At 43.6% G+C, this 14,847-nt stretch overlaps 1 protein-coding gene across 2 annotated transcripts in view; it reads left to right on the plus strand.

Moving 5' to 3' along the window:
• The first annotated feature begins 577 nt into the window (after window positions 1-577).
• The window catches only part of CTDSPL (CTD small phosphatase like), a 115,371-nt gene continuing 101,101 nt past the window's right edge, over window positions 578-14,847 (plus strand). Inside the window, exon 1 of one of the 2 annotated variants that reach the window (XM_037070775.1) lies at window positions 578-720. In XM_037070775.1, coding sequence (XP_036926670.1) covers window positions 642-720 — 79 coding nt within the window. In that variant the 5' untranslated portion in view covers window positions 578-641. The remainder of the gene's footprint in view (window positions 721-14,847) is intronic. The other variant, XM_037070774.1, reaches the window with a different exon arrangement.

Here is a 14,847-nt window from a genome sequence, read left to right on the forward strand (position 1 = left end):
CATTTTTCCGGCCCCCAGACACCCCCGTACGCCCCGGGCCCCTCACATCTACCGCCAGAAACCCTCTGGAACCCCCTACACCCCAAACCTCGCCCATCTGCCCAGGACCCCCCGAAGCGCGCGGCCCCGCCCGCCCCACACTCACCGCCTCCGTCTCGCCCCGCACCCCTCTCCCCCCGGGGCTGGCGGGCAGAGCCGCCGGCGGCGGCGGAGGCCGGTCTCAGGGCCGGGACACACCCACCCGCCCGCCCTCCTGCCTTCCCTCGCTCCCTCCCTTCTTCCCTCCCTCTCTCCCGCCCGCGCTCCGCGTTCGCTCCTTCCCCCTCGCCCGCTCCCGCTTTCCCCGGCGCCCGGCCTCCCTCTCCGCCTGCCGGTGCGCGGCTCTCCCGGGCGCGGCTCCGGGGTTCATGGTGACGAGGCGGCGGCCGCTCCAGCCCAGAGGCGGCGGCTGCGAGAGCTGGGACACGGGCGCGGGCCGCCTCTCCCAGAGCGCGGGGCCGGGCGGCGGGCGCGCCCAAGCGGCGGCGGCGAGCGCCCCCCCGGCCCGCGGCCCCGCGCGCCCCCCGAGCCAGCACANTCTGCAGGCGCGCGCCTGGCCGGCGGGGGGCCGGGCCGGTGGGCGGCCGCCGCGCCGCGCACCCATGGACGGCCCGGCCATCATCACCCAGGTGACCAACCCCAAGGAGGACGAGGGCCGGGCGCGGGGCGCCGGCGAGAAAGGTGAGGAGGGGCGCGGGCGGTGGCGGTCCGGGGGTGTGAGCACAGCCCGCGCCGCCGGAGTTTGCCGTCCGGCGCTGGCACGGCCTGGGGGACGGGTGCGCCCGGCTGCGGGGGTGCAGGGGTGTGGGGTGCGCCCGCAGGGGAGGCCGTGAGGGTGCGTGTGCCGGCGGGGATAGGCCGAGCGTGCCTGCGTCCGCGGGGAGCGTTTGGGTTGTGTGTGCATCTCAGCCGGAGGCTGTGAGTGTGCGGCGAGACCCTGGCTGGCGGCGAGTTTGTGTTCGCGCTCACGCCGGCAGAGAAGTTGTGAGAGGGTGTGTGTTCCTGGCAGGTTTTGAGTGTGCACTAGACACAGGGGTTGTGAGTGTGTGTGTGCCAACGTGCGTGCACACTCCAACTAAGAGATTGTAAGGATGGGTGTGTACCTAACAGGCTGGGAGTGCATGTTTTCCTAACGGGCTGTGAGTTAGTGTGTGTCTCTAATGTAGAGGTTTGTATGTATCTCAGAGGTTGTGGGGTGTGTGTGTGTGTGAGTGAGATGGGGCGGGGGCTGGGTGGCATGAGAGAGGCACACAGAGACACTTTTGCCTGTATAAGCGTGCAGAGATGTATGTATATTCACTCCTGATGGAGTTTGTGTGTGTGTGTGTGTGTGATTGTGTTCCCACGCCACTCAACTGGCACTGGGAGGGGGGTGTGTGTACACTCATACACGAAGGCTGTGTGTGCATGTGTCCACCAGACAGTGAAGCTGTGTGCCTGTGTGTGTTTCATTGGCTGTGCAAGTGCTAGTATGGGGGAAGGACAGCACTAAGCACCCCCCCTTCTCTGCTCTTTGCTGTCCTGATGACACCAGCCTGTCGGGAGCACCTGCCAAGCCTGGTTCTCCTGGGCGCGTTTAGGGCCCAGCTCTAACAGGTACTCAGGGAGTCCTGGGGTGCCAGGTGTGCCCTTTCCCAGCAAGCGGGCACTGTGCTGCAGCACGTGGTGTGACTCGGGCACATTTTGGCCCCATGGTTCTCTTCTGTTTCCCTCTTCCTCTTCTTCTTTTTGTCTCTGCCCCCCTCTGAGACTTGGTGTCCCCTCTTTCACGTGCCCTGCCCACGGTTCCTCTAATGCGCTGTCCTGAGGGTTGGGTAGACTGATTTCGAAGGGACAAGGAATTCGGCTTGTTTCGTTCTGGTGACTAAAGTTCACCTCCCTTTCTGACTGCCATACCCCAGCAAATACCTGGATAGAGATCAGTTGCAGCCCACCCGAGCCTCTGCAAGCCTGGCCTGGCCACACCTGCCTCTGAAACAGGGTCAGATTTCTTTCCCTGTGTTGTCACCTTTGCTCTGCCCATGGGGTGAGATGGGGGAACACTCTGCTGCCTCTCCCCACATGGGGACCGCCAGCCCACCAGGAAAATGCCAGAAACCACCAGAGGTATTCTCAGATTGGGGATTTGTCAACCCATTTGCACTTTTGTAGACTGTAAACATTGTGTCTGCAGTCTTGTTTTCTTTAATGTACAGTGAGAATTCAGGCTCCTGCAGGCATTTTTCTGTGCCTTACAAACTGGCTAAAAAATTCTACAGGCAGGTGCTTCAGGTGTACCTCCATGTCCACCTGGGGGCCCAGCTGGTAGCACCTAGGTGGCCTGGTCTTCCTGCCATAAGAATAGTCAGTTCTGGGGCCCTGGCCTGCGGGCTCTGGGCTGGGTGTGACCCCTCGGGAGGGTTTAGTAGAGGGCATCAAGGAGGTCTGGTGCCTGTGCTCCTCACCAGCTGTGGGTTGAGTGCTTTGTGGGATGCTTTGCCAGAGAGAGAATCCACAGCTCTGCAAGGAGAGGCAGGAGAGGCATGTCATACAGCACAGAAGTATTTGTCAGGGCCTCGGCCCTCCTGCCACCCCACACCTGACTCCAGGAGCTGGGGCCTCCCTGGTTTTCTGTTTTCCTCTAGCTGCTAGGCTTTCTAAAGTAGTCAGTCTATCCAAACTCCAAACCATGTCCAAATACTCAGGACCGTGCATGTTCTGTTCTACTTGTTTACATTGCTTCTCACCACAGTCTTTTATCGTCTTTAACAGCTCGTTCTGTTTGTTTTCTAGTGTCGGACTGCCTGATTGTTAACTGACGAGAGGAATTCTTTGCCTTCTTGATCTGGGGTGGGATAGCTAGCTAGTAGCTACTTCTTGCTGAAGCATTAAAATCCTACTCAATTTTTTTCACTTAAAAAATGGAAATAATTTTGGGTAACTGCAGTGTGGCTCCAATAAGCTTTGGAGCCAAACTTTGGAACAGTGTCTTCGGATTCATGAACCACCAAACATGTTGGGCAATGCTTCTAAGTCAAGCATGTTGATGTATTTAGATAGACAGGCACAATGTATTTCACATATTTTAATGGTAGGTAAGCATGTAATCATTTTGTTTTTAAATATGGGACCTGGACTGTTGTTCAGTTTTGTGGTAGGAACGAAACTGTTGGTTTTGAAACTTTACTTTCGTCACTTACTCTGTAAAATGGGAGTAATAATGAATACCTCTTAGGTTTGATAGGAAGTGATGTACATTAAGGACTCGGCCCAGTTCACCAGCAGGTCGCTATTTCATAAGCTTTACTTAAGGTTCGGATTTGTAAAGGAAGTGCTAAGCATGCGCTGTAGTGTTTCGCATGAATTGAATGACTGCTTGACACACTGCTCTGTGATAGCGTACCAGTCAGAGATGACTGTCACAGTCGTCACTGTCAGCCTGGCCTCTCATGGAAGCTTTGTTTCTCAGTTGTGTTTGACTGGATTGAGAGTATAAAGATGCAGAGACAAATTTCCCCCTGAGTTTAATTCAGTCTGCTTTGCTATCTGGAAACTGACTCCTACAAATCAATATGAAAAAGTCAATGCCGTAGAAACATGGTCAAGGGATATGAACAAGAAAGTCACAGAAGATGAAATCCACATGCCCAGTAAACGTACGGAGTGAAGTGACGCTCCACTTCATAGGAAACATTTTCATGCCAGCGTGGTTAAACATTTAAATGATTGACAACATCCTAAGTAAATAAAAGTATTAGGTAATGGATACTCCTGAAGATTTTGGGGAGTACAGATTTTTTTAGAGAGTAATTTAGTACTGAATCATTTGGCTACAAGTGACAGAAAACCAGATGTAGACTGCAGCTTATACCAGTGGAAGAGCTCATTCTTCCCACCTAACCCGCAGTCTGGGGGTGGGCTGCTGCCGGCTTTGGTTCAGCAACTCATTGGTCAGGGCTGACCTCACCGCGATTCTCTTGGCTCTCCTTCATGTGGTAAGAGGGCCTCCACCCCTCCAAACACCACAGCCACCGTTAGGGCAGGAAGCAGGGACAGCGCCCATCATGTCTATCTCTTTCACGTGCAAAGCAAAAGCATTCCTAGGGACCCTTTAGTATACTTTTGCTGATGTTTAAGTGGCCAGAACTGGTCCCATGGCACCCCTAGCTGTAAGCAAAGTGAGTTTCCGGCTTTTTTAGCCTTTGTTGTGGCAGGAGGAGAGGAGACGATTGGAAGTGAGTGGGAACAGGTGGTGGTTCAGTCGGTCCACGGTGTTGGCCATTCCTTCAAAGCTCCAGTCCTAGTTCTAGGTTTCTCTCCTAGGAGACTAAGCCTCGTGTGTGCCCTCCTGTCAGTGCAGGCCTTTCACTGGTGGCTGCATTACTTGCAATAGCAAGAGCTAGAGCCTTCATAAGCGTCAGCAGGCAAACAGATTATGATACATCAGTACCACAGACGACTGCAAAGCAATTGAAAAGAATGAGTTAAATCGGATCTAAATATACTGACATATAAACGTCCAAGACATTTTAGGGGTGGAGGGTAGACATTTTAAAAACGGTATAAATAGTATGATTCTATCTTTGTAAAATCATGCACACACACAAAGCTGTACATATGTCTAGAAATACATGGAAAAAAATCTAGAAAGAAATACTTCAAACTGACAACAAAGATTTTCTCTGGGGAGAAGACTGGGATGAGAAGTGAGGGAAATGACAGTGTACTTGTGTTTTACAGATGAAATTTTTAAAACTAAAATGGAAAAGGAAGTTCCCCTAGCTGTCTGGAGGAAAATAAATATTAATAATTTAAGGGAATTGAACGATGATGAAACAAAAGAAGACTCAATTAATATGCAATATTAACAAGAACATATCAACTGTAGCTAAATGGTTGATTTGTAAGCTAATACATGCCCCTCGAAGAGATTTTTGTAGGCACATTTGGTTTTGGCAGATATTTTGGCCTAAGGTGCTAGGTAGAGTTCTCCCAAATGTTTTCTGCCCTTGAGCTTAACTCAGTAACCTTTAACCTTTGAGCTGCTAACAAAATTACAGCAAGAAGAATCTTGGAAGCTATAGTTCTTTCAGAGGCCAGAGAGATTTGAAGTAAATTCAGTTTGTTTAACGTTTTTAAATGAATTTTTTTATTTAGAGATAACTGTAGATTTACATGCAGTTGTAAGAAATCACACAGAGACCCCCTATCGCTTCTACCCACTTCTCCCTCATTGTTCACATCTTGCCAAACTCTAGTACAAAATCAGAATGTCGACCTGGCCATGATACAGGAAAATTCCATCACCAGGAAGGTGCCTCCTGGTGCCTTTATAGCCACACCTACTTTTCTCCCACCCCTACCCGCTCCTTAGCCCACTGACAACCACTGGTCTGGTCTTCATTCCTAAAACGTTGTCATTTGGGGATGCATATAAATGGACTCAAACAATATGTGATCTTGGAACTGACTTTTTCACTCAGCATAATTCTCTGGATTTTCACCCAGGTTGTTGTTTGTCTTAACAGTTTGTTCTTTTTTTATTGCTGAATCGTATTCCATGATGTGGATATACTGCGGTTTGTTTAAGCATTCATTCTTTGAAGGTTGACAGCTGAGTTGTTTCTGGGTTTTGGCTGTTACAAATAAAGCTGCTATAAACATTAGTGTACAGGGGTTTTTTGGAGTTTTTTGGGGGGGGTTAGATTTTATTTATTTATCTTTAGAGGGGAAGGGAAGGAGAGAGGGAGAGAAATTATCAGTGTATGGTTGCCTCTCATGCGTCCCCTGCTGGGAACTGGCCTGCAACCCAGGCATGTGCCCTGACTGGGAATCAAACCAGGATCCTTTGGTTCGAAGGCCCATGCTCAATCCACTGAGTTACACCAGCCAGGGCAGTGTACAGGTTTTGTGTAAACACAAGTCTTTATTTTTCTGGGCTAAGTACCCAGACATGCAATTGCTAGGTCATGTGGTAGTTGTATATTAACTTTTTTGAGAAATTGCCAAACTGTTTTCCAGAATCGTGTACCATTTACATTCTCACCAACAATATGTGAGTCATCTACTTTCTCTGTGTCCTCACTAGCATTCGACATTGTCACTATTTTTATAGTGGCCATCCTGCTAAGTGTATAGTGTTGTCTCATTGTGGTTTTAATTTGCATTTCCCCGATGGCTAATGATGTTGAACAACTTTTTATGTGCTATATATCTTTGGTGAGATGTCCCTTTGTATCTATTGCTTGTGTTTGTTTTTTGTTGTTGTTTTGCTGTTGAGTTTTGAGAATTCTTTACATAGTTTAGATGTCAGTCTTTGTTATATAAGTGGTTTGCAAATATTCTCCCTTGTCTGTAGATTGTCTTTTCCTCCCCCTAACAGGGACCTTTGCAGATAAAATTTTTAAAATTTTTTTGTGCAGTATCAGTTTTTCCTTCTCTTGATCATACTTTTGATGTCAAATCTAAGAACTCCTTATTTAGCACTAAATCTCAAAGAATTTCTTATTCTTTTTTGTGGTTTTGTAGTTTTTACATTTTACATTTAAGACCATGATCCATTCTGAGTTAATTTTTTTATAAGGTGAGAAACTTGGGTTCAGGGGGTTTTTGGGGTTGGTTTTTTTTTTTGGCCTGTGGGTTCTAATCACTTCAGGCACATTTGTTGGAAAGGCCACCCTTCCTCTTTTGAATTTCTTTTGCAATGCTGTCAAAAATCAGTTCAGCATATTTGCGTAGATCTTTTTCTGAGTTCTTTATTTTGTTCCACTGATCTGTGTGTGTTCTGTCCATACCATGCAGTTTTGATTACTATAGCTAAATGTTACATTTTGAATTAGGATAGACTGATTCTTCCAAATTTTGTTCTTTTTCAAAATTGCTTTAGCTGTCCTAATGTTACTGTCTTTTATATAAACTTTACAATAATCTTGTCTATATCTACCAAAATCTTACTGAGGTTTTCATAGGAATTGAGTTAAACCTGAATATCAATTTGGGGAGAATTGATATCTTTAATTTGTTGAGTCTTCCTTCAGTCCTTGAATGCAGTATATCTCTTCGTTTATTTAGATATTCTTTGGTTCTTTCATCAGGGTTGTATAATTTTTAGCATACAAATTCTGTTAATGTTTTGTTAGATTTTCATCTAAGTATTTCTTTTTTTTAATTTGAAACTTTCTTTTTTTTATTAATGTTCAAACACAGTTGTCTCTATTTCCACCCCCACCTTCCCCACTCTCAATCCCACCCCCTAAGTGTTTCTTTTTTTTAAGGGATTTTATTATATTTTTAATTTAGATGTTCAAAAGTGTTCAGTATATAGAGCTATGTAGTATAGTACAGATAGTATGTAGAAATACAATGGATTTTTGTACATTTTTCTTTTATCCTGTGACCTTGCTGGGCTCACCTGTTATTTGTAAGCAGCTTTGTAGATTTCTTGGGGGTTTTACATAGATAAAGATGTCATCAAATGAGATCAGTCATAGTTCTTCGTTTCTGATTTGTATGCCTTTTATTTCCCTTTCTTGCCTCATTGCATTGACTAGAACTTCTAGAGGTATGCTGAGTAAGAATGGTGAGAATGGATGTCTTTGTCTTGTTTTCAGCAGTCTTTTCCCATTAAATATGATGTTAAGTGTAGGTTTGTTTGTAGATGGCTCTATCAGGTTGAAAAAGTTTTCCTGAATTCGAGTTTTTCTGAATGTTTATCAAGAATGAATGTTGAATTTTACCAGAAGCTTTTTCTACATCGATCTATGTGATCATGTGAGTTTTCTTCTTCAGTCTGTTAATATTACATTGATGAAGTTTTAATATCCCTAGACTAAGCCTCATGTTGTGATATATAATTCTTTTTATATATCACAATTCTCTCGGTGAATTTTATTTGCTAATATTTTGTTAAGAAATTTTTATATCTGTATTCATGAGTGATATTGCTGGATAGTTTTTTATTGTTTTGTTTTGTTCTTTTCTAATTGTTTTTATTCAGTCTAGCTCAGCTTCATAAAATAAATTGGGAAGTGTTTTCTCTTCTCTTTTCTGGAGGAGATTATGTAGAATTGATGTTACTTCTGTAGTGAAATCATCTGAACCTGGAGACATCTATTTGGGGGAATTTTTAACCACAAATTCAATTTTCTCAATAGTTACAGAGCTAGTCAACGTATCTCTCTCATATTTCACTTTGTTTTCTGAGATTTTGTCCATTTCATCTAAGTTGTCAAATTTGTGTGTATAATTGTTCATAGTACTGTTCCCTTGTTACCTGTTAGATGTCTGGGGGACCCAAAGGGACATCCCCTGTTTTATTTCTGATATTGTTCATTTGTGTCTTCTACCTTATTTTTTGTCAGTCTTACCAGAGGTTTCTCAATCTTCTTGATGTTTACAAAGAACCAACTCTATCTTTCATTGATTTTTCGTGTTTCAACTCCATTATCTATGTTATCTTATTATTTCCTTCCTTCTGCTTGACTTGGGTTTATTTTGCTTTTTTTCTAGGTTCATGGAAGAGAGCTTAGGTTATTGATCTGAGACTTTTCTTCTTTCATAAAGTCTGTATTTAATGCTACGTATTTTCCTCTTAGCTCTGCTTTTGCAATGTCCTACAAATTTTGGTGTGTTGTATTTTCATTTTTATTCAGTTCATTGTATTTATAATAGACTTCATTTTTTAGAGCAGTTTTAGGTTTACAGGAAAGCTGAACACAAGGTAGAGAAAGTTCCCACGTAATGTTGAACCCCCCCGACTATTAATACTATTAATATAGTATTGTACTATTAGCGTCCTGCACCAGAGCAATACAGTATTACAGACGATAAACCTGCATTGACACATCACCCAAAGTCCAAGTTTACACAAGGGTTCATCCTTGGTGCCGCACATTCTGTGGGTTTTGACAAATGTATAAATGGCCTGTGTCCATCATTACAGTATCATACAGAATAGTTTCACTGCCCTAAAAATCCCCCCTGTTCTGCTTATTTGCTCCTCCCCCCCACCCCCCACCCCCCACCTCCCCCAGTCCCTGGCAACCACTGATCTTTTTCACTCTCCCTAGTTTTGTCTTTTCTAGAATGTCACGTGGTTGGAATTACAAGGTATGCAGCCTTTCAGATCGGCTTTTTTTACTTACTAATATGCATTTAAGTTTCCTCTCTGTTTCTTCATGGCTTCATAGCTCTTTTTTTTTTTAGCGCCAAATAATATTCCATTGTGTGGTATACCACAGTTTGTCCATTCACTTAACTGAAGAACATCACAGCTGCTTCCAAGTTTTAGCGACTATGAATAAAGCTGCTGTAAACATTTGTATGTAGGTTTCTCTGTAAAGTAAATTTTCAACTCATTTGGCTAAAAAACAAGGAGCACCATTGCTGTCTTGTGTGGTAAGAATATTCTTAGTTTTGGCCCTGGCCAGTGTGGCTCTGTTGGTTGGAGCACTGTCCCGTAGTGGAAGGGTTGTGGGTTTGATTCCCAGTCAGGACACATACGTACGTGGTGAGTTTGACCCCCATTTCAGGTGCATACAGGAGGCAACCAATGATTGTCTCTCATATCAGTGTTTCTCTCTCTCCCTTCCGCTTTCCTTTCCTCTCTCTCTACAGCAATAAAAAAAAAATGTCCTTGAGTAAGGATTTTTAAAAAATAAGGAATATTTTTAGTTTTGTAAGAAACTACCAAACTGTCTTCCAGAGTGACCTTACCGTCTTTAGTTTTCCGAAGTTTAGTTATGAAGTAATTTGGCGTGTATTTCTTTGTGTTTGTCCTGTTTGTGGCTCCCTCAGCTTCTTGAAAGTTTGTAGGGCTGTGTTTCTTGCCAAACTTGGGAAGTTTTCAGCCATTACTTCTTGATGGACTTTTTTAAATGCTGCCCTTTGTCTTCTCCTTCTGGGACGCTGATGACAGAAATATTAGGTCCTTTGTTACAGCCCCGAAAGTTTATCAGTACTTTAAAGAACATCTTTTTAAGATGTTTAACTTTAAAGAACATCTTTTCTTTCTGTTGATTCAGATTAGGTAATTTTTTAATTATTCTGTCTCCAAGTTCATTAATTTGTTTATAGTCACCTCCGTTCTGCTGTTGAGTGCACTCACTGAGCTATTTATTTCAGTTTTTGTATTTTTTAGTTCTAAATTCTCTCTTTAGTTTTTCTTTATATTGTCCATCTCTTTGCTGAGGCATTTTATGTTCTGTTTGTTTTAAATGTGTTCCTAATTGCTTTTATAATAGCTGCTTTCAAATCTTTGTCAGATAAGTGTAACATCTCCAGCATTTTGGTCTTGGCATCTCTTTTCTTTCGTTTGAGATTTTCAGATCCTTTGCGTAGCGATTGAATTACAGGTGAAACCCGAACAGTTGAAACTCGGCATCTTGCGTAAACCTCCTGTTTCCGTTGGTTTTCTCTGACACTGCTCCGGTAGAAGCGGGGCAGCGTTACCGCCGTACTGCCAGGTAGAGGTGGAAGTCTGGCATCTCCACCTGGCCTCTTTGGAGATGCTGCCGGGCGGGGCGGGGAGCTCCACCTTCCACGTGGTCTCTGTCTGACCTGAAGTGGGAGTGGTGTCGTTACTGCTAGGCACTCGGCCTCCGCCTTGTCCGGCCCCACCCCAGTTGGGAGGAGAGGAGCACTTCATTACCGCTGAGTAGGGATGGGCGTCCGAGCAGGCCCTGTGGTCTGCACTGACCACGTGGGAGAGGAGAGGACTCCTAACCATCTGTGAGGGATGAAGTTCTTGGCCTTCTCTGCCACCACCCCAGCAGGGGTGGGGCGGGGGGGGGGGGGGGAGGCGGCTCCTCACTCCCTGAGGGTGAGGGTGGAATTCTAGGTGCCCATTGGATTTTTCTGGCACGGGTGGCGGTGGGGCCAGTATGTGAGTGTTACAGGGGGTGTTAGGCTGCGGTAGAGCAGTCCCTGTGAAAGTTTTCTGTCCTGCTAGACTGTCCTTTTTTCCTGGTCCCTTGATTACAGCCGTCTAGGACTGTGTCTCTCTATTTAGCCTCTTCAGCTGCAAGTGGGCGGCGTCAGGCAAACAGGTCAGCCTTGCCGTTGTGTTGTTTCAGACATCAAAGCCCCTAGCTGGCCTGCCTTCTTCTCTCCACCTCTCAGAATCTCCTGATGTGTGCTCCATAAACAATGTTTTGGTTGTACTTAGTAGGAAGACTAGGAAGAGCTATGGCTACTCCATCTTCCTGGAAGCAGAAGTCCCCTAATGTACTTTTAGACCTATCCAAAGCGAACATTTTCGGGAAGACTGGGGTAGGAATGTCGCTGTTTTAAAGGTTAAACAGGGTGCTAATGACCTGTGTAAAAGGCAAACTGGGTTAGTGTTTTGAGAATTCTGATTGTCCCCTAAAAAACAGTAATGATAATGAATTCGATGTGAAATCATGTCTAGATCAGTAGGGCTCCAGTGACAAATGTCTTAAAAGAATGGATTCTTAAGTTTTGGTCTTAACACCAAAATTCTAGATCAGAGTTCAGGAATGTCCTGATTTCAGTGTATTTTTTATCTGATATTCTGTTTGACTGGCAGGCAAGTGCATTTAAACACATGTCTTAACTCTCATTTTATTACTCAAGAAAGAAAGAATTCACTTGAATAAGTAGAGGAGTCTTCATGGGGCAGACTCCAAGGAGCTTGTCTTTGGACCCAGCACTCCTGACCACTGGACATTGCTCCCTGGCCAGTGACCGGGAAAGACTGGTTCCAGTCTGCTGCCCCGGAAGTGGGTCTGAGGGCTTCAGAGGCTTGCCCCGCGCTGCGCTTGACTGGAGTGCCCTGGCTGCAGAGGAACCCTGTTTGAAGTGGCAGGACTGGGTTTGGGGATGGACCACCCAACCTCCACTTTCATGCTGAGGTATTAGTTTGCGTGTCTTCTGGTTTTATTGAGCTATAATGGACACACAGCACTGCTTACGTTTAAAGTCTGTAGCATAATGACTTGCAATATGTCTGTATTGTGAAATGATGGCCACAATGAGTTTAGTTAATACCTATCACTTCATAGAGTTACAAAAAAATTCTTCCCTTAATGATAGGATTTACTCCCTTACCAACTTTTAAATATATACCACATAGTACTGTTAACTGTAGTCATTGTGTTGTGTATTACATCCGCAATACTTACTTATTTTATAATTGGAAGTTTATACCTTATGACCACCTCTACCCAATTCCCCCCCCCCCTCTGGCAACCGCAATTCTGGTCTCCTTTTTCTATGAATTTTCTTTTAAGATTTCCCATGTAACTGAGATCAGACAGTACTTGTCTTTCTCTGTCCAACTTGTTTTATTTAGCATAATGTCCTCCAGGTCCGTTTGGGTTTTTACAAATGGCAGGATTTCCTTCTCTTTACAGCGGAATAATATTCCACTGTATGTACATACCACATCTTCTTAATTCATTCAGCCATCGATGGACACAGGTTGTTTCCATGTCTTGGCTATTGTAAATAATGTTGTGATAAATATGGGGTGCAAATATCTTTTCAAGATGCTGATTTCATGTCCTTCAGATACATACTGAGCAGTGGTGTGAATGGTGTCAGGAGTGGGAAGAGGGGACGTGTGACATCGCCAGCGAGTTCACTGGGTCCTCTCAGCCAAGCGGAGATCGGGAAACACTCTGGCCACAGGTCACTCTAGAGTCGAATATATTTTCCCCCCATTTGCTTTGACAGTGATGTATTTTGCCATGGTCATCAGCATATATTATAGCTACTAAAAAAAGAAATATAATACAATGATCCTCTTGGGAAATGTTAAAGGTACAATATAAACCCTAAAACTTATTTTCCAGATCTTCAATCTTGGTTTACTAGACATTTAAAGTTCAGTATTTAGAATGACCTTTTTTTAAAAAATCTTTCTTTAAATACTTTTCTTTCCTTTAATCTTTTCACATACGTTTTTCTATTTTTTTTAAATGAGAATGCACATTCTGTGCTTTATTTAAAATAAAATTAAGCAAATATTTGCCTTTATGGCTTCGAAATAACATCACAGAATGGAGCAAAGACTTAGGAACCGCTTGTAGCACTGGGTTGGGATGTGGACATTTTTACCTTTGGGATCAAAACTGAAAACACTGGTAGCACAGTGCTCCGAAGCTGGGGCCTAACAAACAGCTAGGGATTATGTAACCGCCCAAGTAATAGCTCATTTTGATTCTGAGTAGCTGCTTCAAGTTAAAAGCTGAAAGGTTTCTTTGTAATTATAATTTGTGTGAAGGCTGTTTGCCAAAATGTTTTAAAAATTTGGTCCTTAAAGCACTTAAAAAACTTCAGAGAGCTGGCTTAAGATTTGATGACTAATCCTCTTCTTCTTACCTTTCAAAATTAGTGTTTCACCTAAGCTTTCAGTGTTCCGGGGCATGTTGGAGAACAAACTGCTCTGCCTTGTCAACATGGCTTGAATAAGTGTAGCCTTTTAGTACTAGGGAGAAGTCAGTATGACAATAAGAATTCATACTGCACTTTAAATTGTGTGTAATGTCTCCCTCTGCGTGCTTATCAAGATGTAGCTTTCATGCTTAGCATATCATAAATTTGTTCTAAGTACGAGGCTCACTTCTGTTCAAGTCGGAAACCATTGACTTTAATTCCACAGACTTCAGTGAGAGCTGTACTTTCTTTAGCCTCTTTTGAAGCAGTGGCTCAGCATATTCATTTTTGTTTTGGTTAGAACAAATACATTTCAAACGAGGGTATAATTGGAGTAGCTATTAACTCTGTCAAGTGTATAAGCACTTACTGGTGAGCATTAATTTTTCTCCTCTACAGGATGTCCTGACTCACTAGCATAGGCCTGACTTCTCTCCTTGAACTTCAAGTTTATTTTTTTTATTCAGGTAAATTTGCATACAGTAAAAATCATTCTTTTTTCTGCCATCCAAGGTTGTGAAGTTCTGTGTGTTTTGACAAACTCATACAACACAATCAAGGTAGAAAACATTACCTGTGCCCCTTTGCACTTACCCTCCCTCCACACTCAGCCCTGGCAGTGACTGATCTGCTCTTTTCTCTGTCATTTGCCACCTTGTACAGATGTCATATGCATGGATTATGCAGTGTGTAGCCTTTCGGGTTTGGGGGTCTTTCACTTTGTATAATGCTTTTAAAATTCATCCAGGTGGTTGTCTGTACCAGCAGCTTGTTGCTATTGCTGAGTGGTATCCAGATGTATGCATCTACTACAGTTTGCAAGTGTATATTTAACTTCATTAAAAAAAAAACCCTTCCGAATTGTTTTCCAAAGTGGCAGTACCATTTTGCATTTACACCAGCAGTATATGACAGTCCCAGTTCCCCCTTATCCTTGTCAGTACTTGGCATTGTTAGTTTTTTATTTTAGCCTTGCCAATGGGTATGTAGTGGCTATCTTGTTATGGTTTTAATTTGTATTTCCCTAACTCCTAGTAGTGCTGAGATTCACTTTATGTCGTTCTCTGCCCCTTAAATTCCTTGATCAAGCGTCTGTTTAAATTGTTGCCCATTTTATTTTTTAAAAATTGGATTGTTTCATTTCTTATTATTAAGTTCAAAGTTTCTTTACATACTTTAGATACAAGTAGTTTGTTGAATTTTTGCAAGTATTTTTTTCACCGTCTGTGGTTTGTTCTCTTAGCAATGTTTTCCAATTTTTTAAACCATTTTTAAGTGTACAACTCAGTGGTTTTAAGTACATTCATATTGTGCAACTATTAACCACCATCCATCTCCAGTACTTTTTTCCTCTGTAAAACTAAAACTCTGTACCCATTAGATAATACCTCCCCATTCCCCAACTCCCTGGCCCTGCCAACTGCTGTTCTTTCT

The sequence above is a fragment of the Sturnira hondurensis genome, unplaced genomic scaffold (genome assembly GCF_014824575.4).
Source record: "Sturnira hondurensis isolate 20B ecotype Veracruz unplaced genomic scaffold, ASM1482457v3 Scaffold0019006, whole genome shotgun sequence".
NCBI lineage: Eukaryota > Metazoa > Chordata > Mammalia > Chiroptera > Phyllostomidae > Sturnira > Sturnira hondurensis.